The sequence below is a fragment of the Aythya fuligula genome, chromosome 2, assembly GCF_009819795.1.
Source record: "Aythya fuligula isolate bAytFul2 chromosome 2, bAytFul2.pri, whole genome shotgun sequence".
Taxonomy (NCBI): domain Eukaryota; kingdom Metazoa; phylum Chordata; class Aves; order Anseriformes; family Anatidae; genus Aythya; species Aythya fuligula.
Window position 1 is genome coordinate 106,395,920 of NC_045560.1, and position 26,000 is coordinate 106,421,919.

The window sequence follows — 26,000 nt, forward strand, 5'->3', positions numbered from 1 at the left end:
ACTTTTGTAAAACCAAGTAAAGCTTAGCAAAGGGAAAGCAGACAAGGTATTTTCCCTTATTCTACTGAGAATCCCCAAGGGTGGTGCAGCATCCTTACATCAGTCTGTTGGCCCCATCTTTTCTTGCCAAACAGAACAAGAATTCAGGTGCATTTGATGTAATGTATTTTACCCCAGGTACTGCAACATGAAGACAAACATAGTTCTAAGAATGAGAAATGAAGCTTTTCTGTAGCCGTCACATTTAAGGAGGAAACAGATCCTTGTATATTCCCAACTACCTGTCTTGCCTGTCAGCATTCAAGTAGTTTAGATTCATGAACCTAACAGTTCAACTTTAAAAACTGCCACTGCAACAGGAAGAACACCAGGAAACTCCCAGCTTGTCTTTCTGCTGCTGTATACCATGCATGATTCTATACATGGACAGAAAATAAATGTACAGTGTTGGTTGTACACATGCAAATAGTGTAAGAGCAGAGGAAAGTCTGTCAAATGAGACTTAATCAGAGTTTTTGCATGCATGTTCCCTCTCTCCTGTAAGGGAGATTCGTTTCTTTGTCATAAGGATTTGTTTCAATTTCATTAACCTGTCTGAGCATATGATAAAACATATGACGGGGGTCCATGTCCTGCTACTGTTTTAAACACACTGATGTTTGGCAGATTGCTCTGTATTCCTAAGTGCTTCAGTACTCAACAGCAGCATCTGAAAAAAAAAACCACCACATATTAGTTTTAAAATCCTGATTTTCTTCAGGTACAAGCTCATTCTTGTACTAGTACGTTACTTCTCTGTAAATTACATGCCAAGTTGAATTTGTATGTGAGTGCGAAAAATAAGAGGATGTGTCATTAGGTCCTGTGGAGAGCAATGTACTGAGGATAGCAAAGGCACAGGAGCAGCCTAATATCAACTGTCAGGCCCAAGGGTCATAGTCACATCCTCTTATCATCTCTGATTTACATGTCTTCTTGGCCCTTTCATCTTCTGAAGAGAGAACTGACAGCATCTGGCAAGTGCTGAAGAGTACTTGTGAACACGGATTTTGTCACACTGGGTAAGGAGGTTCATCTACTCATGACCAGATATTCTCTCTGAAACACATACGTCAGTTTTCTAAAATCATGCCGTACCTCATGCATCAGAGGTTAGAAGTCTTCTACAAGAGCTGTCTCCATGGGACCTGAACAACACTGTGAGGTTTTTACTGGCACAACTGATCAGTGGCTGACTCACATGAATCATCCCAGTTACTGCAGCTGCTCACCATTATGAGAAAAGGCTTCCCAGTTTGACTTTTCCTTTTTTTTTTTTTTTTTTTTTTTTTTTCCATTCCTGGTTTATCATGCAGTATGTTAAATCTTTCAGGTGAATACAGTACAGGGGTGGTGTTATGACAGCTCTTCATGGAATAAACCAGGAAGGGCAAAATAAACAATGCTGAGGTATCTGAATATTTCTAACGTGTTTGATCAAGGGCTTAAAGCAGCAGTTCCTTACAGCACCGCCAAATCATTTGAAAGATAGGAATACTGAGCTAATTGAGAGTTTACTGAGTCACAGTCTTTACATCTGCAGAATATCTTTTTAAAATGACTGCTCTTTTTAATGAGTAGGTGTGATGCTAGAGCCTGAAGGTACAGCAAGAATTAAACCTACAGCAATTAGTCCAAGAAGACAAAAATCTAATTGGGAGGATATGAGGTGGGAGGTTTCATTTCACAAAAGCACAGAATCCCAGCATGGCTGAGGCTGGCCAGGCCCTCTGGAGACCCCCTGCCCCAGTCCCCTGCCCCAGCAGGGCCACCCAGAGCAGGGTGCCCAGCACCACGGCCAGGCGGCTTCTGAAGGTCTCCATGAGGAGACCCCACGGCCTCTCAGTTGTTCTGCAGTGACAAGCCCTTTATTTCCACGTGGAGAGTGTGAAGATAGAATGAGGCCAAGGGTTGCCTAGTGTGAAATTTGTGTGTGGAGTGTCCTCACCTTTAGCCTTTTCACTATTTCTATTCCATGTTCCAATATTTTGAAGAGCTACTGAGGCAGCATTTACTTATATGCCTTCTTTTCTTCCAGTCAGCAGAGCTGGAATGAACTTGGGGCTACCTGAGAAAAGGGTTAACATAAGAGTGAGACTAAGCTAAGAGTAGGATGCAGGGAAGTAAGCAAATTTTCTCATCTTTTTCTGCTAAATAAACTTGCTCAGTGTTCGTGCTTTACAAGTTTTGCTGCAAGGTCTGTCCTTATTGAATGCTTAGATACAAGGTGGAAATAAAGTTGTTCTTGGTGATATCTATGGTTGACCATAATGAATACTCACCAAAATTCTTGCTTTGGCCATCTTCAGGGTAGATTGCTGTAATGCTGCCTTAGATGGAACTATTTCTGAAGACTTTGAATGTAGTTTTGCCCTCTGCTAGTTTATCAGAGATAACTAACGGAGGAGGGGTTACATACTTCTAACTACGGAGAGCAGTACATCTCAATCCAGGAGAAGCATGGCATAACATGTCTTTACTGGTTATGCACCTGACTTGCAGTTGATAGTTTCTAAGTATAACAATCTATTAACAATCTATTAGTTGCTTTTTGCTTCTAGCTGTCCCAGGGAATACTCTCTCCTAGTGTAGTTGCACCAAAGTAGAAATTACCTGCAGTACTTCATTGTTCTAACACAAGGAGCACTTTTCTTTCAGAGTTTCTCATGCTCTTATATTCAGATAAGTTTGATACTTTACATTACCAGAAATGCCAATTACTTTGCCCTTTCCTAAGGATTTGGGTTGAAGAATAAAATAGGTCAATTTGAAAGTAGTCTGGAACACAGAGTTTGTAACAATAGCATGAGATGATGATAGTCTCCTTAATTGCATGCGTGCCCTTCAGCAAGAGACAAGATTTTTAAAGCACTCAAAAAAGACAAATCTGAAAACTTGAAAATGCCTCGGATGCATATAACTGGTCTGATAACTCACTATTAGCAAATAATTCATGGCTTAATCAAATCAAGACACTTTTTTTTTTTTTTCAAAAAGAAAATTTCCTTTCCTTTTCAATGTATCTTCACTGAAAAATTCTTGGATGATCTGTAAATTCTACCCACTTAAATCTTAGATGGGATCATTCAAATGATGTACTCTCACATGGAAAATATGTACTCTGTTTGTTCCGTTCTATTGCTCATATATTATTACTGCTATGTCTTCACTAGGTGAATCACTGGCATCTATGAATTTTGGATTAAGCATAGTTTAGAATTCATAATTATAAACCTGCTCTGTTAATGGTTACCAATTTAATTCCAGGATGTAGTCAGACACTGTTCAAGTACTTGTGCCAAGATTTAAAACAATATATCAAGGTTATTGTACAAAAGAAAACATTCAAAAAGTTAAAAAAAATAAATTGTATAACTTTTTTCCTCTCACTTCTTTACCTTAGTGTACTAAATAAAAAGAAAGGCAAAATAAACCCTTACATTGAAGAAGACATACTGGAGAAGAGCCAAGAAGAAATGGGAAATTGGATTAGAGACTTTCTCTTGGAAATAAATCTTTGCAGGACCGTTATGTCTTCAGAGTAAGTTTTCTTGTCCCTCCGAAAGAGTACACGAACAATATCTCTGCATTTCCCAACTGCCTTTGCAGTAGAGATCGTGAGAGTGAAATAGCTCTTGGGAATTGTAGGCAAAAGTACCCTTTAGTTTAGTCTAGCTTTTTTTCTAAACAGTCACTGTGTAGGGCTAGGCTGTTCTGCAGACCAGTCCGGAGTGTGGTAAACACATCAGCTGAAATGAAAGGAGAAGAAAAAGCCCAGCTCACCCTGAGTCATCCAGGTGGCCAAGCACATAGTAAAAGGGAATGAGAAACACCTTCCCCTGTTTCGCACAGGGGAGAAGTGCACCGAGAAATTGGTGATGATTAATAAACATTATTCAAACATGAGGTAGGAAAACAAGCAGCTTTCCAAGTAACTCCCTTTACTACGGTAGCCAAGTGGAAAGCAAGCCAACTTCTTTAATTAGGACATGATATCTTGCTCACTTGTTACCTCATCAGCCAGCTGCAACTTATCATAACCTAGTTTATGAGCTCCCAAGGACGGAGAGCATATTTTACATGAGAGTGATGCAGTACTTACTGCTGCAGAATCTGCTCTGTAGCTGACAGTGAAAACACGAGTACTACCGCTAAACCCAACAGAAGAATATGATTTGGAGACAATATTACCCCCAGGAAAATGCTTTTCCATACAGAGCTAACAAATTAGCCTGGTTATATATGAACTTGATAATAAATCTTAATAAAATCAGATTCAAGAAGAAAAGGTATTTTCTTTTAACTCATGTAGTAGATGGGGGAATGGTGACATGATGTGTGAAGAAAAGCATGCTTATGCTAGGCAGACTTACCCACATCACTAGTGTTGAGAAAAAAATAACCCAAACAAAAAATAAAAATGTCTTATGGAATAGACATCTTGTGTGCATTGCAGAGAGGTGCACTACCCTTGCGTTTGAGACATATTATGCATTATTTATTGCCCATAAATAATTTGCTGGAGCAGTCCCCGTGCGCCTTCTGTTGCACAGGCAGCACCGTTGCCGAGAACATTTCACCACATAATGTTACCTCCTGGGATATTTCCGGAAAGGAGCAGGTACTCAGTCTGGTACCGAGCTGTGGTTTTTCCTTCCTCTCTCAAAGAAGTAAAATGGATAGAACCCAAAACGAGGCCAAACTGAAGATAAACATTACTGCACACAAACTTGCAAGTCTTTTGAGATGATCTCTTTGAGTGCTGTCCTACAATTCTTACCTCATCTTTCTTTCTCCCTGTTTTCAAAGAGATTTCACTTCACACTTGCATGAGAGAAATTTGGCACACCTTCTTGGCACAATCATTCTTGTGTTCCTGGTCAGTTTATAAAGACTACCTGTCCTTATTCTGCAGGAAATGAGATCATGTAAACATTTCTTCAGCTCTTCATCAAGATACCTTCTTCTAAGGGTTGGATTTGTCCTTCCTTCATTTCTTTCCTGCAGCTTCACAACTCAGGGACTTGAAAGTCTCAGGGCTTCTGCATCATCCAGTTACCTAAGCTTTCCTCAGGAGGTGAGCACTATATGACATGATGCCTATAAGCTCTCTTGACTCTATTTTGAAGAATTAACCATTTCTTATTTCCTTTGCAGCTTCAGAGGATTAGTTTCCTAACGTGTATCCAGAACAGAAGCAGCTTCACAAGTTTCTAGTGCTAAAAATGAATGGTTTACCCATCCGAGGATGGATTTTATCTTTGCAACTATTTTTTCACACAGTCTTTGAGACAACTTACAGGACCCATTTGTTTTTTAGTATTGATGGCTATTCAGCCTAGTTTTGATAAGCAGCTAATGGTGGACATGATAAGCTGAGATGATTTCCAAAAGACCAATTCATCCTTCGTGGCTGTCACTATGTCTCAACAGCTCTGCAAATATCTGTCTCATTTAATATTATTTTGGGGCTGAGCAGTGATGATTGTCTTGGGAAAACAAGTCACCTACGTAGCACCTTCTGGAGACAGATATCTGATTAACACACAGGCTAAGGTTTGAAAAAAATCATGCCTTGAAGTCCATGTTGCAACTTCATGAATTTACTTGACTGCTGCTTCTTGGCTTTCTGCCCAGGACTTTGATTCTTCTCTTTGTTAAATGAGCCTTCACTCTGGAGAATTTGTTCTCTCTCTCCCCCTCTTTTAAAATAGGGCACCGATATTCATGCAACATTTGTATTTTTATTGTTTTTTCTACTCATTCTCACAGCCATACAGTGAAAATAAAAATGATCTCAGATGATCAGTAGATATTTACTGTACGTACTGCCTTTGATAATAGGGAACATTACAGTTTAATCTTTGTGATGAATCTTGAGGAGAGAAGCAGACAAGAGGAGAATTTTCTTTCATGTCAAGAAAATCAGCCAGTGGCAGGTTTGCTCTTAAGGATCCTTGGGCCTGAAGAGAACCTGGTAGGGGGAGCATGTTAGACTTCTTCAGAAGTAGGACTCACAAATATATTCTATATATATGATCCTCTACATTATATACTGCATACTCATTTCATCTGGAAATATGGCATCATCTTCTTTAGTTCTAGATGCCTTTCTGCTGAAAAGAGTGCCTAAAGAAGTTATTACTACACGCTATAAAAAGCACCAGCCTCGTCCATTCTCACTGTACAGAGATTGTAGATTTGGTATATATGTAGATATACATTGATGAAGGAGGAGGAATATACAATCTACATATTGCAGCACTCATACGACTTCCTCAGGAAGATGATGCTCTTGAAGTCCATTGAGTTTCTTTCTTATTCATCTCTCCCCTCACTCCAGACGTCCTGTGCAAACAAACAAAAACTTCATTTAACAAGACCCAGAGACCAGGTTACAAGTAACAAACCAAGCCTATCCTCAGTGGAAGTTCTTCCTACCTTCTTTGATATATGTTACCCAGAGACCCTGCAGCATCCTTCAACCTTGTGTAGCCAAGGTGCCAAGGTCATCAAGGGGGTTTTACTGTGTTGCGATTCAGTCCAGCTGGAACTACTAAAATGTTCATATTGTTTTAGTTGATAGCAATTGTACATATATTCTGCGCAGCTCACAGTCCCAGCTTGCTTTGCCAACTTTCTGTAGACCACACAAGAAGTTATTAACTTGAGAATGGGTTGTACTACTTTTCTGTGTTACAAGTTTATTGATGCCAACTGAGATCTGTCCCCTTCTGGGATGTTACCTACCTTTTTCACAATAGCTGAGACACAGCAAATTAGCATAGGGTAGAAAGAGATATAGTGAAACTGCTGATGGACTAGAGCTTGACTGCAATTACATAAATCAGCCCAATCAACGTGTAAACAAACACTCAGGATGTCAAGGCTTCCTTTCTAAAAATTTGGAATAAACTCCTTTAACATCTAGTATATGACAAATGTTTATAGATCTTATGTTATATATGAAGGGTTTGAAACAAAGCCTAAAGAAAACAGCTACACGATAAACAATTTATTTTATAGTGGTGCTGGCACTTATTTTTATGAGAGCATATGGTGAATATTTAGAAGACAAATCTATGCAATACAATTTCACCTCCAATATACATATTTTCCAGTGAGTGGCTTAAGGCCAAACAGGATAATATCCCTTGTGGGATCCCCCACACCACTCTCAATTGATTCAAGACAACAAACTCAACGTGGGCCGCCAGTCATCCATGGATTCTGTAAGCTGAGTGCTTTCCCAGATGTTAACCTCAGTGGGGCTAAGCACTCCCCTCTCTCTTCTTCACAAGGGGTGGCTCCTGTGATAGCTAGATGTAGTATTTTCAATATGATGCTATGGCTTTTATATTCTCGGTGCATAGAGCCTCTGTGACATCTTTCTATTTAAGAAATCCCTTCTGTATATAGCAGGAAACTGATAGCGTATTAACTCTTATCAAGTGTTAAGAAAAATCAAAGCATAGTTGTTTTTAATGATATTTTCTCCTGTAATTCTGCCTTATTCCTCCTTGAAACCAGAGTGCTGTAACGGGATCAGTATGAGTGGGTGCCCATGAAAACCCTTCCTTGGCAAAGTTGATTGCAGAAACAGGATTGCTCTCTACCACTGTTTCAGAGCTTTGGAACATCTGCTGGTCTTCAAAGCATTTTCTTGACTATCCTTGACTAGAAGGATCAGTTTGAATCACCCCCTCCCTCCCCCATTTTTTTTTTCCCCCAGTGGAAGTTAATTTTTTTTTTTTTTTTTTTTTTTTTTTTTTCTGTAAACAAAGGAAAATTCTACCCCTGACAGAATACCTTCCATTCCCGAGGCACCATATATTTATTGGGCTAATGGCCCAACCATAGAAAAACAGCGGTTGTCACACTGTATTATCATGTTATATTCAGCATAATACAGCTGAAATAATGCAAGGCTGCTAGGCAGTGAGCAGCCTAGGAGACAGTTCCTGGAACAAAAAGCCTTACAAATCAGATGCAGTTTGTCCCTGGTCCTAAAATCCCTCTTACCAAAACCTAACCTTTTAAGCATGATGAAAGCAGGGGGAAGAATTTTTCCTCTGGCTGTTTCAAAATCGAGTGGAAGGGAACAGACCCTTGGACAAATCCTTCCCTCTGTCTGCAATCCAGTTCCTGCAGGGGTGGCTGGCAGTGCCCCATTCCCTGATTTAGGGAGCTGATGCAGGATGTCCTAGAAACAGAATGACAGCTGAAACTTGGGCTGGAGATAGAATCACAGAACCATGGGTTCATTTAGAAGATCCAGCTTAAGTGGTCCTACCTACAGATCCAATCTTGATGATCTTCAGGATCACCAAGTCCAACCATTAACCTGACCTGCTGAGTCCCATCACAGCCATGTCCCTTATTGCCATAGGGAAATGCTTAGGATGAAAGTTGTGGAAAGTCTTTTGTCAATGTGTGAGATGCCTGCACCCACGGATGGACAAGAGGACTGCATCTGAGAGGAAGAACAGTCTGCAGATAAAGATAAAGCTAGGGTCTTAGCTTCATCAGCTGTCCTCAGATCCTCCAGAGGCAGAGTTAATCCTCCACCACTGTACTCCCTTGAAGTGCTGTCCTTCAAGCCCAAGCAGTGTTGCATTGTGTCCTGGCCTCGCACCGCTGCTCTTCTGGAGTAGGGATGGATCCTTCCACATGGCTCTGTCACGGTAATTGATCTGCTGCCAGGCGGGCTGCACATGCTGGCTGCTGGCCCAGTGGAAGCGGGTTTCTTTATTCCCTGCAGCCTCCAAGGGCTTGATCTTGTATTCTCTTCCTGGCTAAATCCCTGGAGTGTTTGGAGACCAAGTGGAATGGAGAATCAGGGTCCAAGAGCACGGAAGAAAGGGAAACCTAATTCCGTGAAGAGGATTGAATTAGCAGTAATTCTAGAGCCCAAAGAGTGTGACTGGCTAAAGCTACTGAATCACATGAAGAGATGAAGGGGCAATCTGTAATACTCAGTGTCTGCCTTTTTCTATCCCTAATCCGATTTTTTTAAAACTTCAATGAAGAGTAATGAAGAAACACAAGGGTGATATTTGAGAGGAATAGGGAAGATCAATTATTAATAAACTGTGCAAAATTAGATATGATAATGCACAGTGCTTTACGAGTGTGACCTTTCCACCCTCCTCATTCTTCAGGGCAGAATGCAGGCTCCTGGTGTTGGTGCTGATGAGGAATATGATTGCAGTGGCACAGCAGCTCATTCGTAACCATATCAGGATTATTTAGAGAGCTCTGTCTTTTAAAATTAAAGCTTGAAATTTTGAAACCTGATCTTATGAAAAATGCACGAAGGAATCATTTTAAAGAGAAAGTCACCCTCAGACATTGCTGCAGCCAACCTTCCTCATTTCCTAGGAGAGCACTACATTCCCAGGAGCAGTTTGGCCAACATTTCCCAAGAGGAATGCAGTGCCCAGACAACTGACACTGGTTTCACAGTGTTTAGCAGACAAGGGGCACCGCAGGAATCCTCCTTTCCAACTCCAGGCCCAGATGAGCTGAGTAAAGAGGGGACTGAGGAGAAAGCAGCTCTGTAGGTGTTGGGGTCTCACTGGGCACCCCAATAAGACCTAGCTGCTTTGCTCTGCTAGTTCCCATCACAGAAGGATGTAGGCACAGCTTCTGGGCTCAGGCAAGCAGGCAAACACCAAAACTTCATGCCATCCACAGAGCTAAGTGCAACATCCAGTAGAGACAATCTTTTTTCATTTCTTCCTTATTTTTATTTTAAAGCCTGGCCTGTCTCCACCCTCAGTGCGGGAAGCAGAAGGCAAGGATGGTGGCGGTACAGGATGTTGTTTTCCCAACCTGCAGCACCACGCTTGCTGTACAAACAATCCCATACAATGCCCCTGCTGCTTGCCCTGCTGGCTGTTGGCTGTGCTGCGAGATGGCAGGAGGCCAGCACCACCTCTGAGACTGGTGTCACTGCCAGCCTGTGACATGCCTGCAAGTAGCACATTTCTGTAAGGATCCATGCCCCTCATTCGCCACTCAGACCGGTTTTCATTTGTGTTAAAATCCCTATATATGACAGGGTGCCACCTGAAACTCCCAGGAAATCCTCGAAGATGCTGGCTTGAGCCAAAAGGCGTTTTCCAAGGTAGCAGCTAAACAGGCACGTTTCACACTCCCAGGTTGGAAGTGGCTGAAACAAAGTGTTTATTACGCTGTTGTTTTGTGCCGTCATTCTTGGAAGAAGCAGGAAGGACAAATGCAGGCAGATTGTGAATACTCCTGCTCTCACTGCCCTACTCATCCTGCTCTGCTCTGCCTTTGTGCCAACCACACTGTGCAGCATCCTGATGGGAATCCCACGGCCTCAGTCCTTGCAGCAGGAGCTGCTCTCTTTGCATCCTCTGCTTGGGTGATTTCTCGTTGACCAGGCAGCTGTCCCCTTGCAATGGCTGGAGGTCACACCCGTAGCCATAAAGCCATGTCTGTTCTCATTTCAGGCCACATGAAACCTGTCTCAGCAACTTTTCTTAAGGTACTTACCAGCTAAAATGCTCTGCAACACCAAGACACCTGCTTTCCTCCCACAAGCTAGTCTTCTCAAGCCCGATGGCCCCTTTGCGTTTCATGGAAAAACATGTAGGATCTGTATTTTTTTTTTATTAAACCTTGCTATCGATCTGCTCCAAGTGTAAAGGCAGCCTAGCAAAGTCAACACAACCCTGGCAGGAGCAGGAAGGGGGTGTTTTCCAAGCCTTGCCACACCTCATTAAATATATCATTTAATTTCTACATCCCTCAGTTTCCCAGCTGGCCAAACAGCAGCCATCACAGGAGAGGAAGTGAACCACCGTATGTTCCCAAGCAGCAAATGTCCTTGTAAGCCTTGTCTGGGCTTATGCAGGGTCTGAACAGGAAAAACAGTTTCATAATTCCAGCAGTTACTGAGAAAAGAGGCATAACGTCAAGTGCAGTCCTTCCGGGTGCTGGTGGCTTGCATCCTTCTCATCTCCAGGCTTGGCCTGGAAATGGGACAAACAGTTGTGGTTTCTTATGGCAGCTGTCCTTTATCCTTGCTGTGATGCTGCCCGATCCCTTTTGCTCCTAGCTGCTGGCCACTCCAGCCCTCTGGATGAGCAGCTTTCCCACTGCTGAGTTCCCCATCCAAGTTAAAACAATGCAAGGGCATCTTCACAGAGAGCACACGCCTTTGTGAAAATGGGCAAGAGTGCTCCTGCCTCTGTCACAGGACACAACCACCCAGAGGGCATCCAGACAGCATTACAAAATGACCGTGAGTTGTCCTTTCCTTGCACAGTTCTGTTACTGCACTGGTGTGTTTCCTGAGAGGCTAAGGTCTTCCTCTTCAAAGAGGCCAAGTTCCCCAAACCTCCTTGTAAATTCCTTTCTCTCACTTCCAGAAATGGAGAGACAAAGAAATTCCTTTTTCCTGCCTCTACTTGCCCAAATTTAATTAGTGCTATGGCTTCTTCCCATGCCAAGGAAGCAACTCCTTTTTCTGTAGGTGGCTCCAACAGAACAGCATTGTCTGGAGGTTCCCTCACTGATGTGAAGACAACATCCCACTGAAACGGTGCTGTTACACTGAGAAAACTCTTTAAAACTCTCTGAAGAAATCCTGATAAGTCACTGCTGGTCAGGCTTCACCCTTCAGCACTACATCAGCAGGCACTACCTGTAACAGCTCCAGCTAAAACCCATGGGAGAGGCTCCAACATTTCCACAGCCTCCTCAGCACACCTGTGGCTAGAAGTGTCAGGTCGCTTGTGCTGCTGCAGGAGACACGCTGCAGAAGCTCAGAGGCAACAGCAAGCACCTTTACCCAGGAAATGTGAGGAAATGTGAGGAAATGTGAGGTGCCTGTGCAGCACAGAGCCCTTCTGGGGGCACCTCTGGCCCCGCTGCCCCGTTCCCACAGGAACCTCGAGCCAGCTCAGACCTCAGCACGCCCTCCTCTAACTCTGAGGCACCTTGCCTTTCATCTTGCCCTCTCCAGCAAACTCATACTGGTGTGTGTGTGCTTGTGTAATTAGGTATTTTTGTGTGTATACATAATAACAAGAGCCTTTGCTGTGCACAGGCCTTTCCCGAGGGAGAGGGTGAGCACACGAGTTACGGGACAGATGTTAGTCATGATGCTCATTAACCCATGGGGTGGTCGCCTTCACATACTGGTGTGGGAAGTGTGGCAGGACTGAGCAGAAGAGAGAAATCCATTTTGAGGTGCCTGCCTCTTATAAACACATTTTCAGAGTAGATGGGCACACAAGGCCACCTTTATTTCATCTGGGAACATAAGATTTCATTTCCAATCCTCATCTGAAAAATGCTGGGTTAGCTGAGAGCACCCCTGCCCCAAGTGTGATGTGCCCTTCCAGAGCACCTGCTCCAAACAGATCACCTCTGGGCTTCCCAAAGTCTCCCAGAAAGCAGCAGAGCTTTTCGTCTGATAATATTTTTAATCTTACTGCACAAACCAGTCCTCAGCAAATCCAATCAATGACCTAAACCCCAGTTACCTTGGTTTAAGTTGAGATCCGTGCTTGTTTTCTGATTGCTAATCCAGTGTGAAGCATCCGGAGGACTAATTGCTATTTCTGATGGCTTTTGAATATACTGCTGAGGGTATAGGTTTTGCAGAGAAGGTTTTGAGGAACATATGCTCTCTTCATGGCATGGGTGGCTGTTTTTAACAGCCATAGTGCCGTAGCTCTGCCGTATTTGACAGATGTTTTATGTTTTTACAATCCAGTGGCACATTATAAACTGATCCTTCAGTGGGAAAGGATTTGCATGCTGTTTGATGTACGTGCCAGCTCGTGGCCTGCTGCTCCCTAAAGCTAAGATTTATTTGCATAAAGCATGCATCAAAAGTAGTTTTACATACATAGCAGCACACTCAGATTCTCCGTGAAAAGAAGTAAACTCACCGTGAGGAAGGTTGAAAGCCAATGTACATATCTTTTGATAGTGCCTGTATGTTTCATCTGATTGGGCTGATATGGAAACGGAATCAAAATTTATCAGTGTGAATGATTTAGAAAGAAAAGCAACAACAAAATATAAACCAGCCATGACTTACACGATATTCCCTAGACATTTCCTCAGTCACAGTCTTGCCTGGTTCTTCATTAGCACAGAAAAAAAAAACAACCCTAATCACAAAGACCTGCTAAGTAGATTAAAGGACAATTTTTGCTGTCCATTTAACTTATCTTTAAAGCTCTGTATTGTATTTATCTTCTTAATCTGAGTTGAGCTTTTATGCACAAAGGCTGTTTAAGAAAGGGGGAGCAAACACTACGTGGTGACTCAGCTCTTTAATTTCCAAAGACCATCTTTGCAGTAGTCTGGGGTTAAAAGTTGAGTGATGCTGATACAGGATAGGAAGAGATGCTGAGAGGTGTGGAAAAGTTCAGCCAGTCTGCTTTAGTACTGGTCTGAAGAACACCTCCTCTGTCATGTTTTGGGAAAGGCCATGTTAGACACCATGCAAGGGCTCTGGTTTTTAGCCCTGTATATATACATACATAGAATAGAGAGTCCTAAAAATAGGTATAAAAGCATATAGCAGACTTTCTCCTTTAAAGATAGATATCATAGAATCACAGAATATCCGGAGGTGGAAGGGATCCACAGGGATCACTGAGTCCAACGCCTGGGTCCCGAAAGGACCACCCAAAAAAATCAGATTATAGGTAAACAGATAGATAGTCAGATACGTCTTTATCTGTCTTTCTTTAGGAGCCTGTTTTCAAAATATACATTTGATCCTGTTATCTTCAGTGACTGTATCAGCTGTTTGTAAGTGGTTGCTCTTTAGCCTACGTACTTTTAGTAAGATTAAATACTCAGTGTGTTGCCTGGTGTAATACTTGTGGAGGTCCTGCCTCTAGGCAGCTGGCAATGAACTTTCTGCATGTATTGCATTATTTTCTGTTTAAACAATAGTTTCCAGGCTGTAAGTTCTGTGTCTGCACTGCAGTATGCACTAAGGCTAATCAGTTCATCTCTCAGTGTTGTCTACTACCCTGACAAGAGACTAAAATCATTGCAGGCCTGCCCCAATAGATGCCAAGGTTAAAAGTGTCTCACTGTTTCTTCAGATTAGTTGTTCTCTACTGCAAGACTGATGCAGGCTTCAGAGGAGTGCGTGCGAATTTTTAAACTAGATTTTACTGCGTGACCTGACTCCCACAGTAAGAAGTATTTCCAAATATCCAATGCTTTCTGGTATGTAGGTCACAGTAAATTTAGTTAACTTGCTAAGTAGCTCAAATGATAATTTAATTTTGGGGTAGGTTTTAATTTTTTTTTTTTATTTAATTCAGGTCAAAAGTGGCCTCAGGTGACAGTGGGCTTGTTCCTTACTTTGCTCTTCATCCTGGCTCCATCTGGGTTTCGGAGTCGCCTCTGCCTAACCTGAAGAACCAGCACCGGAGGGATCCTCCACGCTGGCTTTGGGGTGGTTTCAGGTTAACTCACTTAGCTGGGAGAAACCAGAAAGCCTGGTGGTGAGGCCAGCTTCACAAACCAGTTCTGTCACCGGCAGCCAGGGTTGGCTGAGCAGGGCTTATAGCAGAGGGTCTGCAGTGGGTGGAGGTTTTCCCAGTTCTCCAGGAAGGATTAACGTGAGTTATGAGGCTGCTAATCACTTATCCCAGAGCCCTTCCGACCAGGAGCTCAGACAGATTCTGCTAAGCAGGGCAATGTTGCTACTAAATTATTTAGCTCTGTGCTGGGAGGATGCACTAATTATTTGCTGAGTAAAAGTAACCCACGGACAGGGGGAGATGATTAATGTCGACATGTTATACTATAAAGCTGCAGGTGCTGAAGAAATAATTCTGCTTCTGTTCTTGATGTGCCAAAGGTTGTATAATTGGGGAAATGGTGTCCCACCATCCCCCCTCCATTGGGCATCACTCTGCTCTTCAGGACGTCACTGCTTGGCGGGTCAGTCTGACAACTGGAGGGCTTGTTTGACAAACGCAGTAGAGAACAAGCTCCAACTGCTTTGGGTTTTCCTGCCAGTGAAAGGGGCTGATTCTGGGAGACGCTATCAGTGTCATAGGCAGATGAGGTCTATAACCTTGTGAGGCCTCCCATACCACAGCATAACTCAAGGTTTGCTTCTGCCAAGGCATGTTTCCAGGCCTGTTCTCAGGGAAAGCAGCATCAGGCCTGTTATTTACCAATAAAGATAAATACTGGGTCAGATGCTGGTTTCCAGGAGTTAATTCTATTGTTTCTGACTTGTTATTGATGTTTTCTTCCCAGCTACCTCATTATACTACCACCTTATAAAAAACACCTTTTATTTTTATTTTTTTTATTTTTTTTTTTTTATGACTACTCATCCATTCCTATTTGTAAAACATTTTAAATGCCTGTACAACATGACAAATTCAACTTGCATTTTATGTGCAAGGAGTGAAGCTGTGGTGTTGTCAGAGGCATCACAGATTGAAGGGAACGCAGATAATTTGTGAAGCCAGGGCTTTGATTTTGCCTAAGAAGTGATTTCCATGACAAACCATGGTGACATTGTACTAAGAAAATACCCTCTCAAAAGTCTTTGGTTTTGTCATGGAAATAGCTGTGACAAAATCATGGCCTTCATTGTTCTTCCTCTCATTCATATATGCAAAGTAGATTTTTTTTTCTCCTGTCCTACTAATACAATGTGCAGAAAATCTAGCAAAGAACAACACAAAACATGACTTCTCTAAGACAAAGTCAGGAATGACGGCCCTATTTTAAAGGCACACAGTCTGGATCCATAGGCAGAGGCTTGTGATGAAAGCTCCCCATGTGTCTAAGTTACCTAAGACTCTTACACGAGAAGGAAATCAATGAGAATTATGTTCTTAATTGCCTAAGCATTGCCATAGCATTACTGAGAATAGCATTACAATTCTCGGTAGCCAAAATATATGGATGTATATAATATATGGATATATATAATATATGGAGTAACCAATGTGGATGACTCCTCTCCTCTGTAACACCAGTGGCAACTTTTTCAGCAACCCAGAATTGTGCCCTGCTGCCTATTACTGCAGGATCTGGTATTTTGGAGCCACTTTGTTTCCAACCAAACCCATCAGGAAGATGTGCCCGCTGAGCAATGCCTTTGGGATGAGCCTGTCCACGTGCCCTTGCCTCTCTCTTCTGCAGCCTGATGCAGAGGGATCACAGCAGGGGAGAGAGGCAGGAGGAGGATGGGGAGAGTACCAGGGTCCATGGCAGTTTCTGTGTATACCTAATCTAAAGTCTTATTGTAGGGATTAAAACATCCAATTAAGGTATTAAAAAATAAATAAATCAAAAGATTTAACAAGACAAACCAAAATTTACTGTTGTTGGCATTTAATAGGATTCACATTGCGTAGCCTAGCAGCACTTTTCCCTTTCAGTGCAGTATCCGCTTACGCTGCTCAACCAGACTTACTGCCACCAAGAGACATATAAAACTCAGTACCCAAACTGCATTTTTTCTTCTCATCCAGATATCCATATGCCTGCAGCTGCTGAGAACACTGGGTTTTATTTATTTATTTTCCGTGACCTTATCTCCTCAGATCTCAGCCTGTCACCCCAACACCAGCTTGGGGACGCAGGTGGCCTTTGTCCAGCTGAGCGCCGGGGGGCATTTCTGCCACCCACCCCTTGACCTCCTGCAGCTCCAACCTACAGCTGATGGCTGCAGACCAGGGGGCTCTGAGGAGGTGCTTCAGGTCTGTGCAGCCCCAGCCCTACCCAGCACTCTCAGAATTTCTCTCACCAGTTTCTCCTGGGATGCTAATATTGGCTGGAGCCTCCAGAAGGTATTTGTACACCAGAAAAACAGAAAAAAAAAAAAAAAAAGCCATCCTGAGCCACATATGGTGATATTTTTAATTCTAGAGACATCTATAGCAGGGCAGTAATCTCTCTCTCACTCTGACCTGAAGGCAGTGTGTCTCATCCTCCTGCAAGATGGATAAGAAGATGATAAACAGGGACGGGAAGCAGACTTTGCTCAAAGCCATTAAGCCTCTGCAGAAAGCAGGCTGGGCTATGTGGAGACTGAAGACATTAGCTGTCATTTCATATGAAAATTATATGTACTCAGCGGCTTAATAGTACTCTGGCAGGTTGCAGTGATTTACATCAAAGGAAGTCAAAACAGGCGAACAGGGAGCAAACAAGAGATGCTGGTGCCTCCAAAGAGAGCATGAGGGATCTCGATGGCTCCAGATACTCAAGGAAGGGGGAAGACGCATGCCTTGGGGTACCCTGTGCGCAAGGGGGTTCCTCCGCGCAGAGGGAAAGGGTGATGGGGAAGGATGGTCCAAGCCCAAGGTACAGCTCCCCCAGATGCCAGCTGGCCTGGGAGGGATGCTGTGGATCGCAGTCCTCTCCAGGTCCCCAGTTGTGTTGCAGGACCAGGTGATATCCCAAGGCCATCAGCTCCGGCGCCACAAACCCCTGGGTGAAATCCAGCTATATCTCTTTCAGCCTCATCAGGCGAAGCTATGGCAGAGGCATTCACATCCCCTTAAACTAATTTGTGTGGCAATCTTCAAGGCTTCTCCTGCCCTGATTATTCATGAGGTAATAATTCAGCTACCCCACAGACACTGAGTGAGCCACAGACCTTCTGAAAAGGCTTTCTATTTTATCTCAGAAGCTTTTAAAATAACCTCAGATGGACTATAGGCCCATTATTTATTTTATGATTTATGTTAGTAATTATGGAATGCGATGGAGTAATGGGAGGGGGAAAAAGTCCCCCAACCCCACCAGCTGCAACAGCAGAAGATAAAAGCCCTGGTGTTTCCAAAGAGCCAGTAGAAACATGTGATATTTTTGATGTCGCTGTTTTTGCTAATTAGACTAGAAAGGAACTTATGTTTAATTAATGTGATTCTTTTTAAGATCATCCACAGAATTTCTATTTGTGCTAAACCTCCTCCCTGCTATGTGCTGTCGAGCTCTTGCTTCAGCAATCCCTGCTCTTTCATAAGCAGTTTACCTGTCAGGCCACAGGCAGCTGCTTATCCTCATATCCCTTCCTATTTCGGGATGGCCAGCAGCTAATTCTCCAGGCTGGGGTATTCTCGATTTGAAAGGCAAATGCCATTTCCTGGTATCAAAGCTACAAATCAGCCACCTGAATTTTCTTCTACATCATTAAAAAAAATTACAGCTGTCAAGAAGCAGAACAACAATTCTACTGGCTGGTGACTAGCACTGCTCCTTCATTTGCAACTTTAACTCGCTTCATCTAGGAGAAACAGCTTTTAAGGAAGCAGTAAGCCCTCCCCCTCTGTCTTCAAAGCTGCTCCCAGTAATTAAGATTTCGAAAAAAAACAAACAACCATCTTTCATTTGTGGCTTAAGCCTTCTTTAATAACCATTGCGACTCTTCTTTGACCTTCTAAAACAGTTCTTGTGCATGCTTCTCCTTCCCCTCCCAAGCTGAAACTTTGGCATCATTTCAGCAAAGTGTTGCAGCTAGAAGATTTTCAAACATTGGAAAAATAAGTAGGGTGACTTCCACGTACGATTTTAAGGTCCATACCTGGGGAAGGGTCAACCTAATGCTAATTAAAAATGCTAACAGTGAGGCTTTGAGACCTCTGTGAAGGGAATTAGCAGGTGATATGACCACTGCTGCTCAAGAGCAGCACTGGACACTGCTTGTTTTGGCTGGGGCACCAGGGCCATTAGACAATAGGACTTTTCAGTCACTGCTTGTCTTGGTAAGGGGCATTTTTCATAATGATGACCCTGTGGTGGACATCTCAACATTGGCTTAATAGCCACTTAATGTCCTAACTGATGTGGGAGAAATAAGACCTCAACCAGCTGCTATTTGGGAGCTGACCCAAGAGCTAGGGAGTTTGTTCTCATCCAGCAGCTGGATTACGGTTCCTAGAAAGCCAGCCACAAGGCAGCGGGACAGGATGCGAGGGACTTATCGCTCAACAGAGCTAACCAGGAAGGCTTCTAGGGATCCCAGATGGTGCTCTTAAATAAATGAGCCGAAGAAAGCCTCAACAAGGGAAATCAAGCGGGAAGAGCCACTTCAGCCGTGGGATAACAACTCAGAGCATTTCTGGGGCTCCCAGAGAAAGCGTGTGGCCAGACAGATGGTACCAGGCAAAACAGATCGGGAGGCGTCCACACCTTCGGAGGGCACAAATTCTCAGCTGCATTCAGTTCTCAATGTTAGCCACCAGTTTTATGCAGGCCCTTGGTCTTATTGGTCTCTGTGCACGATGCGGATGAGACATAAGCCTGGATTAAGACTGGGTATTTCATATTTTTGACATCATGTTTAGCTTGCTTTTTCTCATTCACACAAACAACTGAAAACAACAAAACATACCTCCTCAGAGGGACTGAAAAGGTAAGATCTGCTCTCTGTGTGAGCAGGCTGTGTTGCAGAATTCAGTGAGGAAATTAAAAGAACCTCCCATGGCCTGCTCCAGTACTTACACAAGCCTGTGGAGCACAGCCCAACATTTGGCTTTGCCTATAAAGAAGCATTCTTTTTTCCCTTATGAATACAGGCAGAGTTTGAGGGCTTCATTCCCCAGCTACATGAGCCTGGGAAGTACCATCAGAAATAAGCATCATTAAGCACTCAGGCAGTTTGTAAATACTGAGGGTTTTATTTCCACTTCACATGGTCTCCAACAGACTCTTAAACAAGACCAGTTACAAGTCAGTATGCCCAGAGTTCTCAAGGGTTTTCCCCAAAACAAAAGATTTCAGTAAACGCTGTACATAGCCAGTTGAACTGCTAACAATAATTTAAAAACTCGTTTTGTATAGTCAATGCAAGAATACCAACAATAAAAGTACAGTACAGGTAAATTCACAACAATATTACAGTGGAACAGGTTGACTCACATTTATGTGATGGTAGAAGTACAGTAGCAGTATGTACATGCACTAAAGTGCGAGGACCCAGAGGCATGCAAGTCAAGTATCGTAGGTGTATTTTACAGCTAACTCTGTAAGACTTTCTGAGGCTTTCTTTTTTTTTTTTTTTTCTCACTTTTTTTTTTTTTTTTTTTACACTTTTCCTTGTGTTTACCTCTATTCCCCTCCATCTCAGTTAACACAACTCTAGTGAACTAGCTTAATGGCTTTCTTCACTACTTAAAAGGTATTGCTTCAGACAGTTGAAGCATCTTTAAGAACCTTACGTTTAAAAACTGATAAACACTGACATTAAAATAGAATAAAATTAACTTAAGACCCTAGTTTTACATGAAAAACAAAAACAAAACCAAAAACGACCCCCAGAACCCCAAACCGAAATCAAAAATGTAACAGTGCAAATATAACCGAAAGGCAGTCAGTATTTGGAGAGAGCGCGAGCACGTATTCAAATTCCCTTAAAACTTAATTTACATTTTATTTTAAATCTTAACTTTATATCATTTTTACCTTTTTTTTTTTTTTTTGTTAATATACTGTGTGTAGAAAAGATGGAGACAAAAATAGTTTTCTCAGCTATGAAAAAAAAAAAAAAAAAAGAAAAAATTAAGTTATTACAGGCACATTAACTGTTTCATTCCAGAAACACCTCTGTTTCACAGGTCGGACATTCAGCAGCTGCGTTTGAGAACATTCTTTGACCTCCACAACGGGACCTCCCCTTTGGGCCGCCGGGCGAAGGCCGCTCGGGGTGCCTTTGGCCCATGGCCGTTCATGCTGGCGGGCCTCCCTGGCCCGGGGTCTCTGCTGGCGGCTCCTTGCCTCCGCTCTCTTCCGAGGAAGTCAGGTCTCCGGTTGACTGCGACTGTGAGGCAGTAGGGGAATGTGAAGCCCATCGGGACGGTGGGCGCCGGTTCGCTGGTCTCTCTGGCCGGGAGAAGCAGGGTTCGAGGGACGGGGCTAGTGCAGAACAAGGCAGTTCCTTGGCAGCCAAGAGAGCAAAACAGAGGTTAGTGACTTGTATTAGAGGCCGTCTGGCTGAGCAAATAATTAAAAAATAAAAAAAAAATCAAGCTAAAGCTAAGCATTTGTCTCATTACAGTACAAAAGCAAGCAGTGAACCTCTTTCTGTGTGTGGGCTCCGGACACCTGCATGTATGTCCATGATTTATGGAACAGACAAGGAGAGAATGAAAGGAAGAGGTCTGGGATGAGCTGAAGCAGCTGACAAACTTCCATTTGCTAACTCTCCTTGTGCTAGAAAGAGAAGAGCTGAAAAAATACATTTGCATGATAATTCAGGGAAATCCACTATTCACTGCATTGATTTAAGTGCTGGCCAGGCATTTGCAAGAGAGGTCAAGATCAACCACTGGCTCCTTTCATCTGCTTCAGAGTGCAGACTGACTTTCAGGAAAGTCTCGTTAGCAGAAAAATAATGACTACAGCACTAGTTATGACCTTCAGCTGGATTAAAGATTCAGATTTCATTTTTACCTCCAGATTTCAACTTCTGGAACATCACTCCTTACTTCTAGCTGCTTTTGCTTGAATTACAGGAATCAGCGACAATGTGTATTAAAGATGGCATTCACCAAAATGGAGGAAAACTGAACTTTTATTTCTCTACTGATTTTCCACTGCTCGGGCTTGGTAGCCTGCCTGTGCTACCAGAAACCATCTGCACTTGCGATTTTTCACCCTGGCACTAGGTTGATAATTGCTTCTAGTATTTATGGACTTTGCTCATCGCACAGCTAGACTTCCTGCCTCGCTCTGTATGCTCACTATATCAAGACAAATGACTGGGGGAGCAAGTCTGTCTTGTACTGCCAAAGCAAAAATTCTGGATTTCTCTGCACACTTCAGAGTTTATAAAAGCAAATCAGAGGAGTTTGTCAACCTAGAGAACTGCATACAATGAGCAGTCCCTGGAGAGTTAAGTAAAAACCTTTCTCAAAATCAGAACACAAGCTGGTGATAAATGGAGAAAGAGATCATAAGCGATACAATGCACAGGACAAGCTCTGGCATGGTAAACCAACGGGAAACAAAGGGAGCAGTAAAACAACACAGTAGGAAGCAACACAGTCAGTGCGGAGTTTCAGACGGAGAAAGGGAATGGGGAATATTGGGTTAGGTAACATGATATGATGGTGGGCAGTGAACAAACACGGTGACATGCCGCTGAACGTCTCGGTTGGACTGGGATGTTACATGACAGAAAGACCAGAGCAGTGGTACTGGAAACGGAGCTTGTGCAGGCGTGTGTGCTTTGGAGAGAGCACCAGAGGTGAAGAAGCCTCCGTGAAGGGCGAGACCTCGGAGCCTTCAGGCAGTGGGCAACCAGCTGGTGCTCAGCAGCTGCCCTCCACCAGGACAGAGCACCACCAGGGCTCATCTGCCCTTGTGGGTGGGCGCAGAAGCTGGGTGGAAGCTTTGGGGCCTACATGTGTGCCTCTGTGCAGCCTCGCCCCCGCCCCGGCCCCTCGCTGTGAGCCCTTGACCCCCGAAACACAAATCGGTGCTAACGAGCAGATCGACTCCGTGTCCTCACTTCACCTGATCCCGCCGTGCCTGGGGGACATACGGGCTGTGAAAGCTGCCACTCAAGATTTGTTCAGGGAAATCCATACGGACAGCAATACTTACAGGCAGCACAGCATGGTGAGGGGAGGCTGTGTGATTTGTGGGCTTTGCCTTTCTGAGCAGCAGCTTAAAGTGGTATCTTTATAGGGCTGCTCACTTCTGGCTGCCTCACCCTAGTTTAACAGGAGTACATGGGAGTCAGCACTGCGATAAAATTCATTTGCACTGCTAACTTCCAGTTGAAAAGAGTCTCTACAGCACTGAATCACAGAATGGTTTGGGTTGGAAGGGACCTTAGGGATTGCCTTGCTCCAGCCCCCCTGCCATGGGCAGGGACACCTCCCACCAGACCAGGCTGCCCAAAGGCCCATCCAGCCTGGCCTTGAGCACTTCCAGGGATGGGGCAGGACCACAGACGTTGGCCAGCTTGTCCAGAAAGGCAGGACTAAGATCGTCCCAGTCTTATCAGTGCTTTGTTTGCCAGGGCAGAGAAGGGACCGGCAGCCCAGCCTCGTAGGGCACTGTGTTGGACGCTGAGCGGGTTACCCATCTGTGGATGTCAGCTTTCTCAGAGCGTGTTAAGGAGAGCAAGCCATTAAAAGCAAACTGTCGGGAATGGTTTCTGAAATCCCAAATGTCCTCCCTTACCATATGCGGCTGCCATAGCTAGAAATGTTTGGAAAAACCGACATCCTGTGGGTAATTTACTGTGATGGCTGCCTGGGGGCTGGGTGGAGAGGCAGCACTTTTTAGCCTGGATGTGGGAAAGGAGGTTTCAGCTTTAGTCTCTAGCTGCTTCCTAGGCCAGGCTGCCAGCCACTGTGGCTATGCCTGTATTAATAGATACACAAACCAGGCTGTTTTCTGGCTCTGAGGCTGAGTGCATGGTCACAGCTCCCTCCTTCCACTGCAGCAGCCCCAGACAGCTGGCTCTAGCCACAGTGGGGCTGAGAGCAGCTTTATGGTGAAACGTGACCATCAGCCACAGGCTGGTGCTCGAGCCCCTTCCCCAGCCCTCTCCAGCCTCTGCTATGGAGTAGGCATGAGGGAAAACAGCCTGGGGCAGCCAGAAGCCCTGCACAGTAGCGTGCAAAGATCCAAAATATATTGTTTCTGTTACATTTTGGGATAATTACGTGTTCTTGAATTTTGCTTTTTTTTTTTTTTTTAAAAAAAAAGTTTAATGAAAAACCCAACCACACACATTTTGAGTTGTGTGACCTCTCCAGAGACCACGCGTGCTCACAGCCCATGAGGGAACAGGTTGGGCTCCTACCCTGAGCGCTTCCTGACCATCGCATACAACGGGCTACCTGGGGATGCATGGAGCTGTGGTCATTTTATTTCCCTTCATTAACCCACGCGTTCGAAGTGACCGCTTTCGGAAAGCTCTGGAAACAAGGTAGAAAGGACTTACAGCAGTGAGGCAGGCAGGGTTAGAGTCCCCAGGGGGCAGTTAATAAGACAGTTTGGTTCTGGACAGAACAGACAGAAAAGAGAAAGAAAGCAAGTAGGTTGGAAAGAACTGTTTTAATCTTTTTTTTTTTTTTTTAAGTGAAGATTTCATGCCAGCAAGGAAGAAGTCTCCAGATGTTACTACCCATTCAGATCATGTTACCGCTGTATCAGAGGGAAACTAATAATAAAAGATAAGCCACCAGCAGCAGAAGATTCAGAAAGGAAGGAAGCAAACAAACCAACCCTTCACAATCCTAGCACAGTCTCAGAAGGACATAGCATTAAACAATCCAAACATTTCTATTCAGCAGAGAAAGACATCCGTTATCCTTTGCCAACCATGATTAAGGCTGTGGAAAAACAACGTTACTGTGAAAGAGGAAAAAAACATTTTTTTATTTTTATTTTTTTCCCCTTCATTTGACTTCAAGAGATAAGTTCTGCTTAGGAAATCTCTAACAAGAAAAAAACACACTGATATTTATATCTCTCAGAAGCCCACCTGAAGGTTTCATGAAAACTCTTTGCCTCACCCCTCTTTCTTCTTCCTACTTAACAGTGACTCTGGCAGGGAGACTCAAACCACAGCAAAAGCCCTTTACTCCTGGCATCCCCTTCCCTTCCTTGCAACATTCCCCCTCCAACCCCGAATGGTTCAGCTGCAAATGTGCGGCCACTGCTCTGCCCTGAGGAGCAGAGGACGCTGCAGCTGCCCTCTGCACGGGTCCGTGAGGGTGGTCCTCTGGCAGCGCTGTCTTCAGAAGTGGGGCTGAGCCCTCTGTCCAGGACAATTGTGTAACCTCTGGGATTGACATCCTTGCTAGTTAGAGAAGAGCACTCACACTGCTTTTACATTGCTAGTTAGGTAAAGTTAATCTGCATTTTTCAATGGTAATATTTGTAAATCCCATGATATGCAAGTAAGATAGTGGTTTAGTGCATCAGCAGAATAAGAGACTTCTAGGCTGCGTTGGGTGGATATGAATTTACTTGTAAGCAGCTCTGGGCAAGTTAGAAAATACAGAGTTATTACTACTATGTATGCATATACACTCACACGCACACATACATATGTACGTGAATATATAAATATATATATGAACTAGATTTCATATGGCAGCAGTAATATAAAAGTAAATTGCGTAACTAAAGCATCCAGAAGCTCAAATTAAAGAAAAGCCACCAACAGGTGCTCCACACAAGTTTAAAAGTCATTAATATACCATGCTATGCCTGCAGAAAATAAAAGAAGGCGTTCCGTGGTAAGAAGGTCACTTGTCTTGGCCAGAAGCAAACAGGTGATGGGGAAGCAAGAGCAGGGATCTGCAGGAGGGTGGCAAGGGCAGTGCTGACATTGACACTGCCCCAAGCTCAGCCTTGCCTCCTGCTAGATCATCATTTGTTGTTCTGCTGTGCCTTGCTTTGTACAAAATGTGCTAAGTGCAATTTTGGAAAATTGTAATTTGTGCGGCCAGGATAATTCATAAGTAACCCAAGGCATTTGCAGAGTCTAAATATATTTGTGGCTTTGTTTTCAACAGCGAACCCACATTTCATTAAGAACATCTTGTAGAGCTCACATAAGAAAAGCAAAGCCCATCATGCAAATGTTGCCCACCAATTTCCTTCTCAATGCACCTGTGCATCTAGACAGCAGCCTTAACAACTGGGCAAGAGCTACAGGGAAGAGCTAGTCTTAGCTCTGAGGCTTGGAACTCAAAAAATTAGGCAAAAGATGCTGAGAATTCATGAAGAGAGGCAATTTTCTGCCGGGCTGATGGTCAATGAGTTTTTACTAAACAGCATTGACGTAGATCTCTCCATGCATCAAACTCGGGTACTGTCGCCAGCTCAATTTTGCCAGCAGCAATTTATGAAGGTGTGGGATGACATCCATTTACTCATACTTGAAATCTGCTGAGACGTTTAAAAGATGCAGGAGGAAATCAAGAATTTTCAGTGGTGCCTTGAAG

General features: G+C 43.6%; 1 protein-coding gene across 1 annotated transcript in view; it reads right to left on the bottom strand.

The window, feature by feature from the left end:
• Positions 1 to 20,575: 20,575 nt before the first annotated feature.
• Positions 20,576 to 26,000, bottom strand: part of MTCL1 (microtubule crosslinking factor 1) — a 103,277-nt gene continuing 97,852 nt past the window's right edge. The window contains exon 16 of the mRNA XM_032181120.1: positions 20,576 to 20,962. Coding sequence (XP_032037011.1) covers positions 20,753 to 20,962 — 210 coding nt within the window. The 3' untranslated portion in view covers positions 20,576 to 20,752. The remainder of the gene's footprint in view (positions 20,963 to 26,000) is intronic.